This window comes from Vulpes lagopus, chromosome 1 (genome assembly GCF_018345385.1).
Source record: "Vulpes lagopus strain Blue_001 chromosome 1, ASM1834538v1, whole genome shotgun sequence".
Lineage (NCBI taxonomy): Eukaryota > Metazoa > Chordata > Mammalia > Carnivora > Canidae > Vulpes > Vulpes lagopus.
In genome coordinates, this window is record NC_054824.1 from 25830801 (window position 1) to 25847160 (window position 16360).

At 37.3% G+C, this 16360-nt stretch overlaps 1 protein-coding gene across 2 annotated transcripts in view; it reads right to left on the reverse strand.

The window, feature by feature from the left end:
* Window positions 1-4446: 4446 nt before the first annotated feature.
* ORC3 (origin recognition complex subunit 3) overlaps window positions 4447-16360 on the reverse strand; it is a 60912-nt gene continuing 48998 nt past the window's right edge. For both annotated transcript variants that reach the window (XM_041750832.1, XM_041750838.1), the window contains 6 exons: window positions 14030-14106; window positions 12681-12781; window positions 8110-8251; window positions 6238-6354; window positions 5408-5487; window positions 4447-4872 (listed from right to left, as the gene is read on the reverse strand). In XM_041750832.1, coding sequence (XP_041606766.1) covers window positions 4767-4872; window positions 5408-5487; window positions 6238-6354; window positions 8110-8251; window positions 12681-12781; window positions 14030-14106 — 623 coding nt within the window. In that variant the 3' untranslated portion in view covers window positions 4447-4766. The remainder of the gene's footprint in view (window positions 4873-5407; window positions 5488-6237; window positions 6355-8109; window positions 8252-12680; window positions 12782-14029; window positions 14107-16360) is intronic.

A 16360-nucleotide genomic window follows, 5' to 3' on the forward strand; every position in this document is an offset into this window, starting at 1 on the left:
ACCAAAAGGTAAATATGGGCTACCTTAATGATTTCCAGTAATTGTGTGAGGTAATGCCAGAAAATAAGAAATGTAGGCAACCTCTTGGATTTAATTGTAATTAGATGGACCCCAGTAGTTGATTACTCTAGTCCAAATACCAACCACAGTTAATCTCAGAAAGATATTAACTACCTAGGGATTCTGAATTTCCAGAGATCCCTGAAATTACTTTTCAAAGATAAATAGCTACAGAATTACATGTGCTGTCATTCTTTTAGTAAAAGGCAATACTGGTATGGTATTATACTTAGGTTGCTATAACGTGTTCAGTAAATCCCAGATTAACAAGGCCATATCACCAGGTATAATTCTATTTTTGAGGAAAAATAGGCATAGGCAATCTGAGAAAAATAGATATTGGAGATTTAGAATATCAAAGTTATCTTTGGCTTACACCAAGAACTCTCTCTAAAGAAAATAGTAAATAGATGAAACATTAACAGATGAGACAATTTTTTTTTTTTTTTGTATCAGCAGTATTAACTGGAGAGCTTTTAGGGAAGAGTCCCAGGTTCCAACTTCTTAGACTGCTCTGGAAGGTTATGGGGAGAGAAGCACTGTTGGAATCTATTTAGGTAATCCAAGCAGCCAGGGTTGGAAATAATTGTCTTGGTCTTATTTGGGTTCTCTGTATTCCTTTAGTTAAAGTTCTACGGTAACTGGTGTTTAATAAGCAAATATTCTGGTAAAGCACTGCCACCCTTGTCTATTCCTAGAATTGCTCTAGCAATTCTGTTCCTATACTTGCCCTAGGTAAGAAGGATTAGATCTAAGTCCCTGTCTCATTCAAAGAGTCTTCTCTACACTGCGTCCATTTTCTATTGGATCATTCCCAGAAGCACAGTAAGTAAATAATGCCATTAAAAAAATGTCTCGAGGGGCTCCTGGGTGGTGCAGTTGTTTAAGTGTCTTGACTCTGGTTTCAGCTTAGGTCACAATCTTGGGATCTTGAGATCAAGCCCCACATTGGGCTCTGAGCTCAGTGAGGAGTCTCCTGAAGTTTGTTTCTTCCTCTGCCCCTCCTCCGTGTTTAGTCACTCATTAAAATAAGCCTTAAAACAACTTTTGATCCTGTGGTCTTCATTTCACATCACACAATGTATGGCCTTCCCAAGACTAGTGGTAAGTTCGGACATTTGTTAGGTCATCTGATATGTGTTGCCTATCAGACCTTTCTCTACTACTCTGATTTCCACGTTGCTAAATCTTAATCAATATTTGATCTTGAAACACTCTTAAGTTGGCTTGTAAGATACCACACTTGCCTGATTTTCCTCCTACTTTATTGGCTCCCCTTCTTGGTCTGTCTGGTTCTTCTATATAACTTGTCTTTTTTCGTTTTCCCTGCTGCCCATTTTTCCAAATGTTAAAAACCAACATCTGTCCCAGAGTTTGACCTTGGCCTCCTTGCCGCCTCTGTTCATACTCCGTTTGGTGATCACATCTCATCCTAGAGACATAAGATTATATATTCACCTCTCTATGGAGACATTTCCACTTGGATATCTAATAAAAGTCTCAAAACTTAGGTCTAAAACCAAACTTACCTTTGCCTCTTGACTTTACCATCCTGATCATCATCCCCAGTTAATGGCATCTCTATTCTAGTTCTGCAGACAAAAAGTCCATCAAGTCTTGCTTGGTTCCATTCTAAAGTCTCACCATTTCTACTATATTATGTCTTGCTTAGACCATTCAGTGATTGCCTAATTGGTCATTATTTTTGCTTCATTCATCTTTGTCTCCTCACCAACCATTCTAGTCTACTCTTCTAGCAGAGTGATCACTTAAAGCTCTAAGTCTTTTACCTTAGATGGCTTCCTACCTGATTAAAAATCAAGACTTTTCAATGGTCTACAGGGCCTTAAATTACATGTACTCTATCCTCCCTCCCTTATTTAATTTTTGTCTCCCATCTGCTCACCCTGCCTATCCCACATTGGCCAGCCCTGCTGGTCCTCCCATGTAGTTTACATACTCCTGCCTAAAGACTTTTTGTTACTGCTATTCTCTTACAGTGCACTTCCATAGAACTTCACAAGTAAATCTTTTACCAACTTTGAGTTGTTCACAAACTCATCTCAATGAGACTTGCTGTGACCACTGTTTTAAAACTGCAGCATGATATCCTGGTTTTTTTTTTTTTTTTCCCGTAACCTACAATATAATTCTCTGTTCTGCTCCCTCTGCAAGGAGGGCAAAGATCTTTGTTCACATAAGTATCACAGTGACAAGAGTATGGTATGCACTCCATAAAGTTTTTGAACAAATTTCAAACTGCTCTAGGGTTTGCAGATTAGTATTTTACTGAACAAAGATTTAGTCAATCAGAATATCCCATTTGTAAGGTGTGTTGGATGAAGTTTTACTATATTAAGTAATGGACACAGGGGATCCCTGGGTGGCGCAGCGGTTTAGCGCCTGCCTTTGGCCCAGGGCGCGATCCTGGAGACCTGGGATCGAATCCCACGTCGGGCTCCCGGTGCATGGAGCCTGCTTCTCCTCTGTGTCTCTACCTCTCTCTCTCTCTGTGACTATCATAAATAAATAAAATTAAAAAAAAAAAAAAAAAGTAATGGACACAGAATTGAGGTGATGCTTAAAATAGGGCTGGCTTTGAGGGGTTTGTGTTCCATAATGATCGCAATAAATGAGCTTCGTGAGTTCAATTTTATAGTTTTTTCGGGTATTCACTCTAAAAACACTAATTTCCATCCTAATCGTAGGTAGTAAGAAAAAGTAGTTCACTCTATAATATGCATTTAGGTAGTAGCATGAATTCAATTCAATGCCCAGCAAAAGAAAACGCAAGGGCTACTCCTACTCAGAGATAAATCTGGTCTGTATGAGGCCAGTTCCTCTGTACCTTACCGTGTAAGCATATTACTATATGAGTTTTGTTGAAATTCAGTTTCTAGTCATAATTTTCTCTGGTGCTCATTGGCACCATTTGAAAGCTGGAAGAAATCACATTGTAGATATTGATGGTGTCTTCACATTAATTAGCACAGAATACTGGAAAATCTCTCCCATTTCTGACAGCCTCACTTAAATAGGTAGTAAGAAGAAAATGCTCAAAATCATCCATACATTCTTTCCTTAGATTTTACCAACTGTTACAAAAAATGAAACATGGTGAGAGCACATGTGACTGGAGGGGGGAATGACTATTTAAAATTTTAGAATATTTAAAAAAAAATTTTAGAATAATAAAAAAAAAAGCTATAGTTGCTGTCAAGTCATGGAGACTTCACAGAATAAAAATGGATTCTCTGCTCCAATCATACCTACCCATTTGGCAGAGGCTCTCTGCCTTTCACACATGGATTCCCAAGTGTCAAAAGCCTCTATTTGTCCAGTTTCTTCCATATGGTAGTGATGTTTGTGTTTGCATATCATAAATTCCTTAATTTCCAAGTTGACAGCTCTTTGTGCACATATGTATTTATGTCTATGGCTTAGTAAGAAATCCTGGCATCTTTTAGATGAGAAGACATTTATCTCAGTAATGCAATTCTGGTAATTGTCTCAAAGTTCTACAGGGCTAGCTAGATGCTTTTTGTTCTGGCATGTAGTTCTTTATTTCCCTTTTTGAGCCTAGCAACATTTTATAATTTGGGAGGGATACAGTACATCTAACACTTTTTTGTGTGTTTTGGGACAGGAAGAGGGAGAAGGGGGCAGTTACCCATTAATGTCATCTCAGCCCTCATGTTGTCAGAGGATAAAAATACTCCACCCTGTATGACATATCCTTTACACTCTAGAATTATTTAAGCTATCAAATTTCTTTACAATAAATTTTAAAACCTGCATTAAATTTGTCCTCAAAGCACACACAAGAAAGGCCTACAATTACATAGCTTACTAATATTTGTGAACCAAGATTTTACTGAATTTGGATTTTTTTTTCCTTGTGGTCATATTTGCATTGGTAATTTTGATAAGTTAGTGAATACTCTTAAAGCTATGTCCCGGAATTCTCATGGGATTTAAAACATTAAATAATGAATTTGGTATATCTTTGTTTCATTGTCTTGATGAGTTCTTCTCATGGAAGAAATCCAGATGTCATTCCATTTGGGATTTACTTTTTCCTCATTTGGATTTTACAAGATTGAAATGTGATTGGTAAAGGTCTTAAAGGATCCATGATGGGTCATCCTAAAGTAGAATATTTACTCCCTTTAAACATAAAGCCAAAGAGCTTGGGGTTTTTTAAGTTTTCAGACTAAAAGAAATGGGGCAGCAGAGGCAGTTTTAGAACCTATATAGTCACTAGGAGAAATCCTGTAGGATAGTTGTCTTTCTTACTATGCAATTTACTAAAGTGAGGAGGAATGCCAGTCCAAAAAACCAGGGGAGCAGAAATGAGTGATATGAAATCAACCGTAACAAATTTAATACTCGTGGATAAAGGCATTTATTACCTCTGTAAACTGCTCAAGAACAATTTATTTATAATTTAGTAATGACTATGAAAATTACAGTGATAATGTGGAGGAGGTTGTAGTTACAATGTAATAAGCATGCCATTTGTTGGGTTCTAAAGTACTCCAGAGGTGTTTTTGATATATTCCTGTTTGGTTAACAGTACTTTCTGATCAAACACACACAAGGATTACACATTTCTCACCAAGAGTCTTCCAGTGGTATGTAAATATGCCTGGTCTCATTTTTCTCTTAAGCTTAATGTGATACTTCTGGCTTCATTCCATGGCTTTCTAGCAGCCTCCCCATGTTAGCCTTGCCACATGGTCAGTCTTCTGTTTGGTAGGTTTTATAAATCCTAAAAGTTCTAGTTCAGAAACAGCTCTAATAAACCGAGCACTGAAGGCTGTGGTTAAGGAAATTCACTGTTAAATTTTTTGACAAATTTTAAAATCTCAATGTTAAAACATCACCTGTTAAGTACAGTTCAAATACATATGCTAAATTAAATTTTAATCCTTACTGGAAAAGAACAAATGTAATTAGAATCCACTTCAATAAGTCATGAATGGTAAAGTACTTAATGCTTACATAATTCTAATTTTTCATACAGTATGAAAATTGCTCCCCCTTTAACTACTTAAAAGTATCTACTCACCATAGAAAAACAGAATAATAGTTTTTTGACATTGTTGCTGAATTCTGGAGTATAACCTTGATAGAAGTTTTAGACCAAATATTTTACGTTAGGTCTCATTTTAGGTTAAAATCAGAATAGATATGTAGAAACAAGTTATTCTGGGATGGTGTGGTTAATATTAAATAATAAAGTAGTCTGGAGCACATCTTTATAAATATTGTAGGTCTAGAGAAACTGTAAACTTCTACTCCATGTATACTTGAATGTTACAAAACTGATTTGTTAAAAGGATACTGGATAATTTCATTCCTTTCTTCTGAGGTTGCAGAATCTGCATCCGTTTTTTCAGCAGCTGTCACAACTGTTGCAAAAGCCTTTTGAGAGACAAGACAGAAGAAAATAAAAATATCTACCACTGCCAAATATCTTTTATTGCCCTTGATGACTCTGTATGAAGCAGGTCAAGCACTGCTGCTGATGATAGCTGGTACACTTTTTAAAATATTACACCAAATTCCAGATTCTCAAAACTTCTCATCTTAGAAGGTGCCAATTATGCATATTTTTAAATGGTGACATCTGTTAAATAAGACCTTCAAAAGAGTTAACTTTGTAATGCTCTTCTGAGGATGGAAAGAAATTGTTTATCTTAATTATTGTCTTCCACTGCCTTGCCAAGTATTCCTTGTACTTCCTGATTGCTAAATCTGTTGTATAGTATAGTTATTCTAATATTTTTTCTTTTTTGTGATAAAGGAAATGCTAGTTAATAATGCACCTTTATTTTGTGAAAAACAGAACCAACCTAAACTGTTTAGCTTTTGCTTACTGTTAACTGTGGCTTTAGATCACGTACTTATTTTGACCTAGCATGAATGTAGAATTGGCTTGGTTGAGGTGTGTGGAATCAGAGTGCAGGGGATTTGGGGTGAGACTGTTAAACAGTTAACTGCTCTTCTGGAGGAGATTTTGCAGTATGAAGTGATTTATGCTTTCCAAACAAAAGAACAGGGCGTTAAAAAAAGAAAAGAAAGATGAGTTTCAAAGCTCTAAAAGTTAAAAAACCCCAGGAGAACTGTCATGGATGGTTAGACAAATAGCTTATTCTGTTTCCCCTGACCTACCTCTGACCAGTCTACAAGGTTGATTAGCCTGCTACACTCTAGGTGCAGTTTATATGCTATGCAGATGTCTGGGGCGACATTTGGAATGCAGCCTTCTTCACTTTTCAGTGCTTCATTCTAAAAACAAAAAACAAAAAAAACCCAGTAAATTAAGATGACTATGTTTTAGAAATGATTAGGAACAAAAGCAGACATTAATGAACCCCTAAACTAAATTTAGTAAGCCAGTAAGAGGAGTCTTTGAGTTCCTTTATTTATTGAGTTGCATTTTACTCTCCAATAGTTACCTAGTTTCTTGCTTAGGATTAAGTTGTCAGTCATAATCCCCTTAGCTCCTAGTCACTAGAAGAATACTCAGGATCAGAAGAAAAGCATGTTTTCTTTTAATCAAATTATTTCTTTTTTTTTCATTTTAATCATACACTATTAATTTCTGAGATCCTAATGCATTTCTGGTTTCCATAAAAAGTTTATGGATTTCCCTGGGGATTTTCAGCCACTTCCAACACTTGTAATTATAGGAATAATTATACTTATTAATACCAACACATCACTACCAGGGCTGTAAGTTATCTCTCAAAGACTGTTAAATGCTGCAGATCCTAACACAATTGGGTTTTTTTAAATTAAAGATTTATTAATTCATTGGGAGGCAGGCAGAGGAGAGGGGCTTGATCTTACAACCCTGAGATCACAGCCTGAGAGGAAACTAAGAGTTGGCACTTCACCAACTGAGCTACCCAGGCACCCCAAAAATCAGTGTTTTTTTAACTTATTTGAAATCCATGGTTCTTACTGAGAAACTGTCTCACACAAACATACACAGAGATTGTGATATATCCTCCCAAAGACTCCTAAAATCATACCAGATCTCTTAAGTGACCTACTACTAAAGAAGAATTTTAATTTGTGGTTTATGTAATAAAAATATTTTGTGTTTTATGTATGAAATTATTCAAGCTCTTCACTACCACCATTATTGAAAACCACTGATTTATATCTTCCTACTCCACATTCTCTTTTAATGCTTATTAGCATGCTAGCTTGAGTGCAATTTTGTTTTTGTTTCTTTTCTTTTTTTTTTTTTTTTTTTTTGAGTGCAATTTTGGAATAAGAAACCGATACATTTGGAACATTCTTCATAGATTTTATGGAGTCATTTCTTAAGTATTTTTCGTGGCAAGATTTCTAGGTGCTTAACTGAGTTTGTAACAAGTTAACTTATTAGCAAATTGTCTAATTACTTCCATGTATACATAAGCTTGAAATGTAGCTTACAGAAATGTTTAAATGAGGACTTGACCTGGTCACGTAAGGGAGTTTTTAAAATTCTGAACTCTCTTGAACTCTGTTTAAAGAATAGCTTCTTAGAACTAGTAGATTCTGGATTTTAGGAGTTTTGTCCCTGGCAGGTTGCTGGCTATCCTCTATACTCAGCTCTTGAGATACTCAGAGTGATCTTTGGGTTTAAAATCCATGACAAAACCCCAAAGTACTTATTTCTTTCATCAGAAACAACCATTTGGATCCTTGTAATTTCGTTAGACCATATTTTTTGACCCATGATCTGTTGTTATGTCTGTAGGGAAACATTTATTTTCACAAGAATAGGGTACTCTGGAATCTTAGTGCCCGCTGTGACCTGGTTTGATTACATGGAAGACATGTACAGACCATCAAAAGTTGGCAGCATTAGTGGACTACTGATTGGAATCTTCACTGGCTTAGAAAATGCCTCTAAAGTCTAAAGATTTTTTTTTCAAAACCTGAAAGAGATAATCCTGTGCTACCAACTCCCCACTAGTTAGGACTGCAAATTTTTGTGGTAAAGACTGTGAACTAAACTGTCAGAGTAATGAATTTGCTTTTTACCTTGAGATAATAATAAGGATTGTTGAGTGCAGTGTGGAGAGCGATTCTTGGAGCAGCATTCAGGTGTTCACGCAGGGTGTGAGCAGCAGTAAAGTACACTACCTCATGCAGAGGCTGTGTCTCTGGAGGCAGAAGATATTCTCTGAAACAGCCAAAGTGAGGTATCAGCTTTTAGATAAGATAATGTTCATTATAACATTTTGGTCAATCTTCTGTGGAAGACTGAGCTATTAAAAGGCAAAATCAACAACCAAAAACAAATGAAACAAAAGCCAAATAGCAGAGTTCGTACAGGTTCACTCAGAATTGTACCTCTTACATAAAGTATTTTTTTAAAGCTTTCATATTCACCAGAATTTAAGAAACTGTATTTCAGTTCTGATTTAAGCCTTTAGGTACAAATGTACATAAGTTATATTTCTGCTCAAAACCATAAAGGTTGAACTTCTTACAGCATTAATGAATACTTTCTTAGAATAATTATTTGGAAAGCTGAGATAGCCACATTACTTACCATAGCTGACATTTAACTCTTGACAGTGTTTAAACACAGGCCTCAGGCCTAGGATTGAGTTTAGGAAATTCTTTTTGGATCACAGAAAATGTTTTAATTGATATGTTTCATAGAAATGATATCTGAAAGGTTCTTTATATGTTAGAATTAAATTTTACTTTAGAAGGCAGAAAAGACTAAATTTTAGCTTCAAAATATTGGAAAACAAGCAAATTGTTCATCTTCAAAATTTCAATTAGAAAAACCACTGTAACTTGGGTTTCGGGTTAGAGGACAACCTGATTTTAATGAAATCTGAACGAGGGAAATAAAGCATTATAAAGTTCACTTTTAGGAGAACCTGGGTGGCTCAGGTCATGATCCCAGGGTCCTGGGATGGAGCTCCATATCGGGCTCCCTGCTCAGCAGAGAGCTTGCTTCTCCCTCTCTCTGCTTCTCCCCCTGCTTGTGCTCTGTCTCAAATAAATAATTAAAATCTTTAAAAAAAGTAAATAAATACAAAGAACAGTTCACTTTCAGTGTCTAATGAGCCTATCAGCTTGCCTGTGCCATGACAGTGACATCACTTTTGGTGTGGAGGTTAGCAAATTGGAAGAGAGAAATTCTGGCAAACACAACCCAAAGGTTCTAAGAGTAATAAGTCACTAACTTGATTAAAGTTGTTAGCTCACATGCCTTCATAAAAACTGGGGGGCTTGGGGATCCCTGGGTGGCTCAGTGGTTTAGTGCCTGCCTTTGGCCTAGGATGCCTACGGTGCGATCCTGGGATCAAGTCCTGTGTTGGGCTCCCGGTGGAGTCTGGTTGTCTCTCTCTCTCTCTGTCTATCATGAATAAGTGAATAAAATCTTTAAAAAAGAAAACTGGGGGGCTTAGTGTAGTCCTGGGCTTTAAATATTTTGGCCACATGCCAGATATGTGTCCGTGCAGTTTCCCACGTTTCCCACCAAGCGCAGGCAGAACAAAGCAGCGGCCTCAGGCCCAGCCACCAGGGAAATTAAAATTACCCTTTTCTTCCTGTTGTCCCTTCTCTTGTCCTGGGAGAAAATCCTACTACACTTGCTCCACCCATTGTGGTCAGTGGCTTTGAGAAAGAGAGAAAGTGAAGAGGGTATTAACCATGTACATCACTCCTCCCCATCTCAGGAGAACTCCTGCCTCCTGCTCCTTCCCTAGAGTTACTCAGAATAAAACCCGTTTTGCAAAGTGTACGATTCTGACTTGGGCCTAAGGCTCAGCATTCTATACCTTAAGTACTCTTACTCAAGATAAATTTAGCTGTAGCCTCTGGCATGGGTTTTATAACATCAACTGCCTCCCTAGCTGGCTAGCTACCCATTTGTAATTTCTGGCCATAAACACTTCCTACACCAACCTCAGGCTGTTTCCCCAATTGTTACAATGACTGTCGTTAAAAGACCCAGTTGAGGGGGCGCCTGGGTGGCTCAGTGGTTGAGTATCTGCCTTTGGCTCAGGTCGTGATCCTGGGGTCCTAGGATAGATTCCAGCATTGGGTGCCCTGCAGGGAGCCTCTGTCTATATCTCTGCCTTTCTCTCTGTATCTCTCATGGATAAATAAATAAAATCTTTAAAAAAAAAAAAAAAAGACCCTGTTGAAGTCCTGCTATGTAATAAGGACTGGAAATCAAGACAAGCAGAGTCCATGTCAGAAAAATTATCTCACATTTGTACTCCTCCCTTTTTAACATCTGTCTAACGTTTAGAAATTCAGTTAATTCCCAAGGCAAAAGGCCTTTTTGGATATCCTCAAAGAACCTCCATCAGAGGCAAAATAAAATTTTTGCCTGTATTTGGTTTACACTGGCCTGCTACATTAGTTGAAGCCTAAATGATGAACAAGACGTCCAAAAACTCGGAGGACTATTTAAAACTCTTCTCTTCACCATCACCCCCACCAGTGACAAAATATCATACATTAGACTTTTTGTCCAACTGCAAATGTGGAGAGTAGCAAAGGAATCTACTTTGCAGCTTACTTGCTGTAAGAAATAAGTAGTGTGCCTAGCACTAGACTAGAGCACTGCATGGTGCTCCTTTTGGATTCAGATCAGAGTTCATTAACAGGAGAGGGGGTAGCCCCGGTGGCACAGCGCTTTAGTGCCGCCTGCAGCTCAGGGTGTGATCCTGGAGACCCGGGATGGAGTCCCACATCAGGCTCCCTGCATGGAGCCTGCTTCTCCCTTTACCTGTGACTCTGCCTCTCTCTCTCTCTCTCTGAATAAATAAATAAAATCTAAAAAAACAAACAAACAGGAAAGGAGGTTTTGAGGGAATCTGGAGGGACTACTTAATATCAACAAGGGCTACAAAGTTGAAGCTTGTATTTTGATGTATAACGTAGGAAATAGCATGTACTTTTATTTGCCTTTCTCAGTTTTCTCAGGAGCTCCTCATGGTAAACCAGGAACCCTGTCTCTTGAGAGTCTATTGCTTATATTTATCTTTAACAAACATCTTTTCTCCAAGGACTCCAAGCTTGTTCAAACATCTGTGATTGAGGCCTCCTTGGAGACAGTATGGAGAATGGAGAGGGACTTCTGATGGACATCAGCAGACCAGGACTGTGTGACTTTGCATAAGTTCTAGCTTCTCTCTGTGTTTTAGCTTCCACATGACGCCTTAAGTCTTTTTTAGCTCTGACATGCTACAATCCTAATCTCTCCCTGCCTGGGATAGTCAATCTTGATAAAGACTGTAAATCCTGGTATGGAAAATTTTGTGATTTCACAATGCAGCACAATTCAGTCATACTCACCTTTACTTCAGTAACTTCTCAGAAAGGAAAAAAATCACAATTAGGTCAAAGATCAAAGAGGAATGATTGTTTGATTTCAGAGCCTACAGCGTGGAATTTGTGGGAATTCAGATGAACCTGACATCTGGCCTACTAAATGTGTACTAAATTATGGTAAGATACACTTTAACCATTTTTTTTTAACCGTAACAGTCACAAGTTGGTAAAAGAAAGGAGTCAGAAACTTGGGGCAAGAAAATACCAAAACAGCAAAGCCCAGTAGGGCAAGGTTAACTGTATGCATTCTAAAAGGTCAATTGTGGTCAGTAGGTCAGTTCAGTATTATATTGCACTTGTACATGACACATTTCTCACTTTAATCTTCCTTTTGTCACACTTGGTTGCTCATCTGGACCTTTTTTATGACATTAATGATTTCTCCCCAGGGATTAGGAACAATGACCCTGTTCCCACATTGTCCTGGAAAACAGAACTTTTCATGTTTAAGGACAAGTAATTTACCAGAAAACTACTCTCTGTCTTCAGGGACTGAGCTGTTCCTTTTAGTACTTGATTATATTCAGTGCCTAGCCTGCCGTTTGAACTGCTATTAAAAAAACAGAATAAGCAATGATAAGTTTTTTCCTATTTTTTAGCTCTTAAATCATTTTATTTTTCACACTTTTTTTTTTCTATAGCATGTCCCAACTGCTGAAAGGCAGCTTTTAGGTGGGTAATTTCACACACCTACATAAAACTGGCTTTTGGGAAATCCTTGAATCAGAACAATCTGGGTTTCCCAAAAAGGAGTCATCTTAAAATATAGGCGGGACTAATGGACTTCTAAATTACTGTGAGTACATTTCTCAACTGACAATAAGTTGCACTGGTATTCTTTAGAATTAGAAGTCCTTTACTTTGGATAAAAGAGGGCATTACGTCTGGCCTGCTCTGTCTTCTGGGCTTGGCCCAGATCCAGCAGACTCCCAGAAAAGACAGAGCAAAGATAAAGTGCAATGCAAACACTGTTATTATAAAGGGGAAAAACATTCACTTTCTGTTTTCATCCCCCCACCCCAGCTTAATGAACTAGATCAAATTTAAATTTGTGTTCTTGAACTCTCAGTAAAGACTGAACCCGTCATTTGATCAGACATCTAATAAGAATGGAAAATGAATCAAAATTACAATTCTAAGCTGGAAGCCTAATCTAGGAGAAAGTGCCCAGGGCTGGCTGTGGACAACTATTACCCCAGTGTTAGTAATACAGCCTGATTTTTAGCTTTTCAGAGCCATAGACTCACCTTACCAGACTGTCAATGAAGTTGACAACTTTTTCTCTGAGTACTTCAAATCTGGTCTGCTTCTTATTTGTTCTTCTTAGTTCCTTCATTTCCAGTAAGGACTATGGATGAAAGAACATATTTTTCCTGGTGATTCTGCAATAGAAAATTCCTAACAGGGAAGCGCTGGGTCCATATACAGAATGTGCACAGAAAGAACCAGATCAAAATGGGTTATTTTTTTATTTTTAAGCTCTAGAAAGAATCTCTCCTTCCAAGTATTTTGCTTCAAATATATATCAAATGAGGGATGCCTGGGTGGCTCGGAGGTTGAGTGTCTGCCTTTGGCTTAGGGCGTGATCCTGGCATGCCGGGATCGAATCCCTCATCGGGCTCCCTGCATGGAGCCCACTTGTCCCTCTGCTTCTGTCTCTGTGTCTCTCATGAATAAATAAATAAATATTAAAATATATATATATATAAAATGGATTTTCAGGGAAAGAGAAAAAGGACAGTCACTTTATTGCCATCATATGGCAGAGTGCCCACAATCCACAACCCATTACTTCATTAAGAAAAGGACTTAAAAATATAAGAAAAAAAAAAAAAAAAACCCTTAGCCTTTGGCCATCAAAATAGAATAAATTCAATGTAGTTCTATCTTGCTTTGATTGAACGTTTATTCCATATTTATCATAGCTTGGTATCAGGATACAAAGAAGGCTCTTTACTTTTAAGAACAACCAAGATCCTAAAGTTAGAATGATCTGAAAAAGATTATGTTGCACATCTTGTGGCTCAGTTTCTGCTCTCTACTCAATATGCATTAAAAAAGTTAGGCTCTCTCTTTTGGATTTCTCTGATCAAACAAAAAAAGATCAGATAAGTAATCAGATTGCTTGTTGCAACAATGTTCAGTTTTTCCTTATTAGTAGTTGATTCTCTTTTTCTCTGAGGCTAAAGGAACAGTTTCCACCTACGTTGGCTAGTAAATTCTAGACTTTGTAAATACAGAATGAGAATGGCAATGGATCAGATAAACAGGATGTTCAATTTATAAGTGAGTTACAAAATCTCCTTTGTTTCTGGTTGTGGCTTAAAAATAAAAACAGGGGCGCCTGGGTGGTTAAGTCAGTTAAGCGTCTGCCTTTGGCTCAGGTCATGACTAGGGTCCTGGGATCAAGCCCTGGTTCAGGCTCCCTACTCAATGGGGAGCCTGCTTCTCCCTCTCCTCTCAGCTTGTGCTCTCTCTTGCTATCTCTGTGTCTCTCTCTTTCTCTCAAATAAAAACAAAAACATTTAGGCAGAACTAATCTAGAGCACATGCTGAAAAAAACAAGTGCCAGGATGCAGTTGGAAGGAAAAGTTACCTTCTGAAGATGATAGAGGTCTGTCTTCTGAAGCCCCTTTGACAGTGACCCAGAAGTATCTTCTTCTTCTTTGGCTTCTAATTTTTAATACAAAACCAATACACAGCAACTAGGGTAAATCCATTCAAGTCAAAGAGAACAAATATTTCTACTATTCCAAAAGAAAGTTTCATCTATTTTTTTTTTCAACGTGGCAAAGGATCAAGTTTCCATCAAATAAATGGTTTCTCCCAGAAGCTGAAGGTCAATAAACATTACATAAATTATGCTGCAAAGATGGCTTCCAAAAACTAACTACTGGATTTTAAAAACATAACCACAATAAAAGCAAAACAAAGTACAAACATACAAAACCCCACAACCCAAGAGCAAAAAGCTCCAAATCTTTTGTGCTTTTAAATAGCTTTTAAAAAACAAATTTAAACTTACACCCTGCCAAACTTGGCCTCAACCTTCCAATCCACTATTTTTGATGCAAGGCTATGTGAGTACGAAAAAGGTAGTGTGTAAAGAGTTTGAAATAAACACAAAGTACACCTTAGTTCTTTAGCAAAGGGAACAGAAAACCGTATCTGGTAAAAGGTGTAGTTGTGCCTGTAAAGAACACGAGGCTCTAAAAAACCCTTCCCCAGTAAAGGCAGGTTTTAGGAACCTCACATTCACATGGCTTATTTGGACTAAATCTAAGACAAGAGAATGCAGCTGTAGAATCTGCACTTTCTCAAAGAATAAACTTCTTCATAGCTATGAATAATTCTTGTTCCAAGAAAAACATAATTTAAGGTTAAAATATCCAATAAATTCTTTGTCCCATATCATTAACACATAGCAGAGCCTTAAAAATAGATCTGATATGACACTCTGATCTACTTCTGTAATTTTAAACCCAGACTGTAAAATATAAGTGTTAAAAGGAACCAGTGATAGCATATAGTCAAATATTTCTACTTGTCCATTGTGGGAGATTTAATTTTACTTTTATTGTTAACTATGTCATTTTGAGAATAGAGAAGTACAGATATTTCTTCAAGACACTAGTTTTGTCCCAACTGGTAAAATTCTTTACCTTTCGAACATTAATCATCTTAATCTCCAACCTTTCCATTTCTAAAAGCTGCATTCCTCTATTATTTAACATACAACAGACTTTGTTTCACCAGCTTGTTAATTAATTAAAATTACAATATCTAAAGTTTTCTTTTACAAAAATCCAAGTCCAATTTTGTAAAAGACTGAAATTTACTTTATATGAAGTCTTTTACCTTATTTATGTCCTTAAGGGTGTCCCCTCACTGTCCCAGTTATCACAGTTAAGGGGTATTTAAATTGTGAATGACAGGAAGTAACACAATGAGCTGGTTTAAGAGAGGTGGGTGCTAGCACTAGCTAGCTGTGGGATCTAGAGCAAGTTACACTTTCTGGGCTTTAGTTTCTGTTTATAACTGAACTCAATGATTTCTGTGATACTAATTTCTAGTCTTTTAATATTTTATGGTTTGAAAAATGGTTCAACCTCTTCTGTAGTACAAAAGAGTAATGCCTACAAATAACTGAAGCAGACCCTCTTACTACTTTATTTTCTCATTTCTGGCTGCTCATGTCTGGCAAGCAAACATTCTCTTCATCTTCCATTGACTAGGCACTCATCAGTTCCCTAGCATTCCAGATATGGAGAGATTTCGGCAAAAGCAGTTTCCTTTAATTCAAAGGATTTTTAAGACAAAGGCACACTTGTCAAACACAGAAAGGATTGATATAGACATTCCAAATAAACTATTATTCACCATGCCACGTCCAATCTACGTGCTTACTACATAACAAGCTGCCTCATCCCCCTAACCTCTCAAATTAAAATTTCCCTAAAGAGGGAGAAATAAAGGGTGCACACTTGTTTTGCTTTACCAAAATAATGCCATACTTTAGTCCTATAACAAAAGAAAGAGAAGAGCCCATGAAAAGTTAATAATCAGTATCAATCCATGGTGCCCCGTAAGACCACAAAAGTCCTGCTGCATCAGAAAACAACATGGCTACCCATACACAATCAGGCTACCCCTGCATTCAGCAAATAGAAATGATCTTGTGGCGGTCAGGCAAAATCAAAGTAACTCTAACACTCCAACACTAGGGTATGCCAGGCTGCCTCAGTTCATTTAGGGGTGAAAGATTCCAGCTTTTATAAATCCGATTAAAGCCAACCTCATGCATATTTTGGTAATCAGCATACCAATGAGCCTCATCGCTGTGCAAGTGGTTCACAGCTATTAATTTTTCAGGCTTACAAATGATTTATGCAGTGTTTTTGAAATCCATAAAGAATCTGACAAGTCC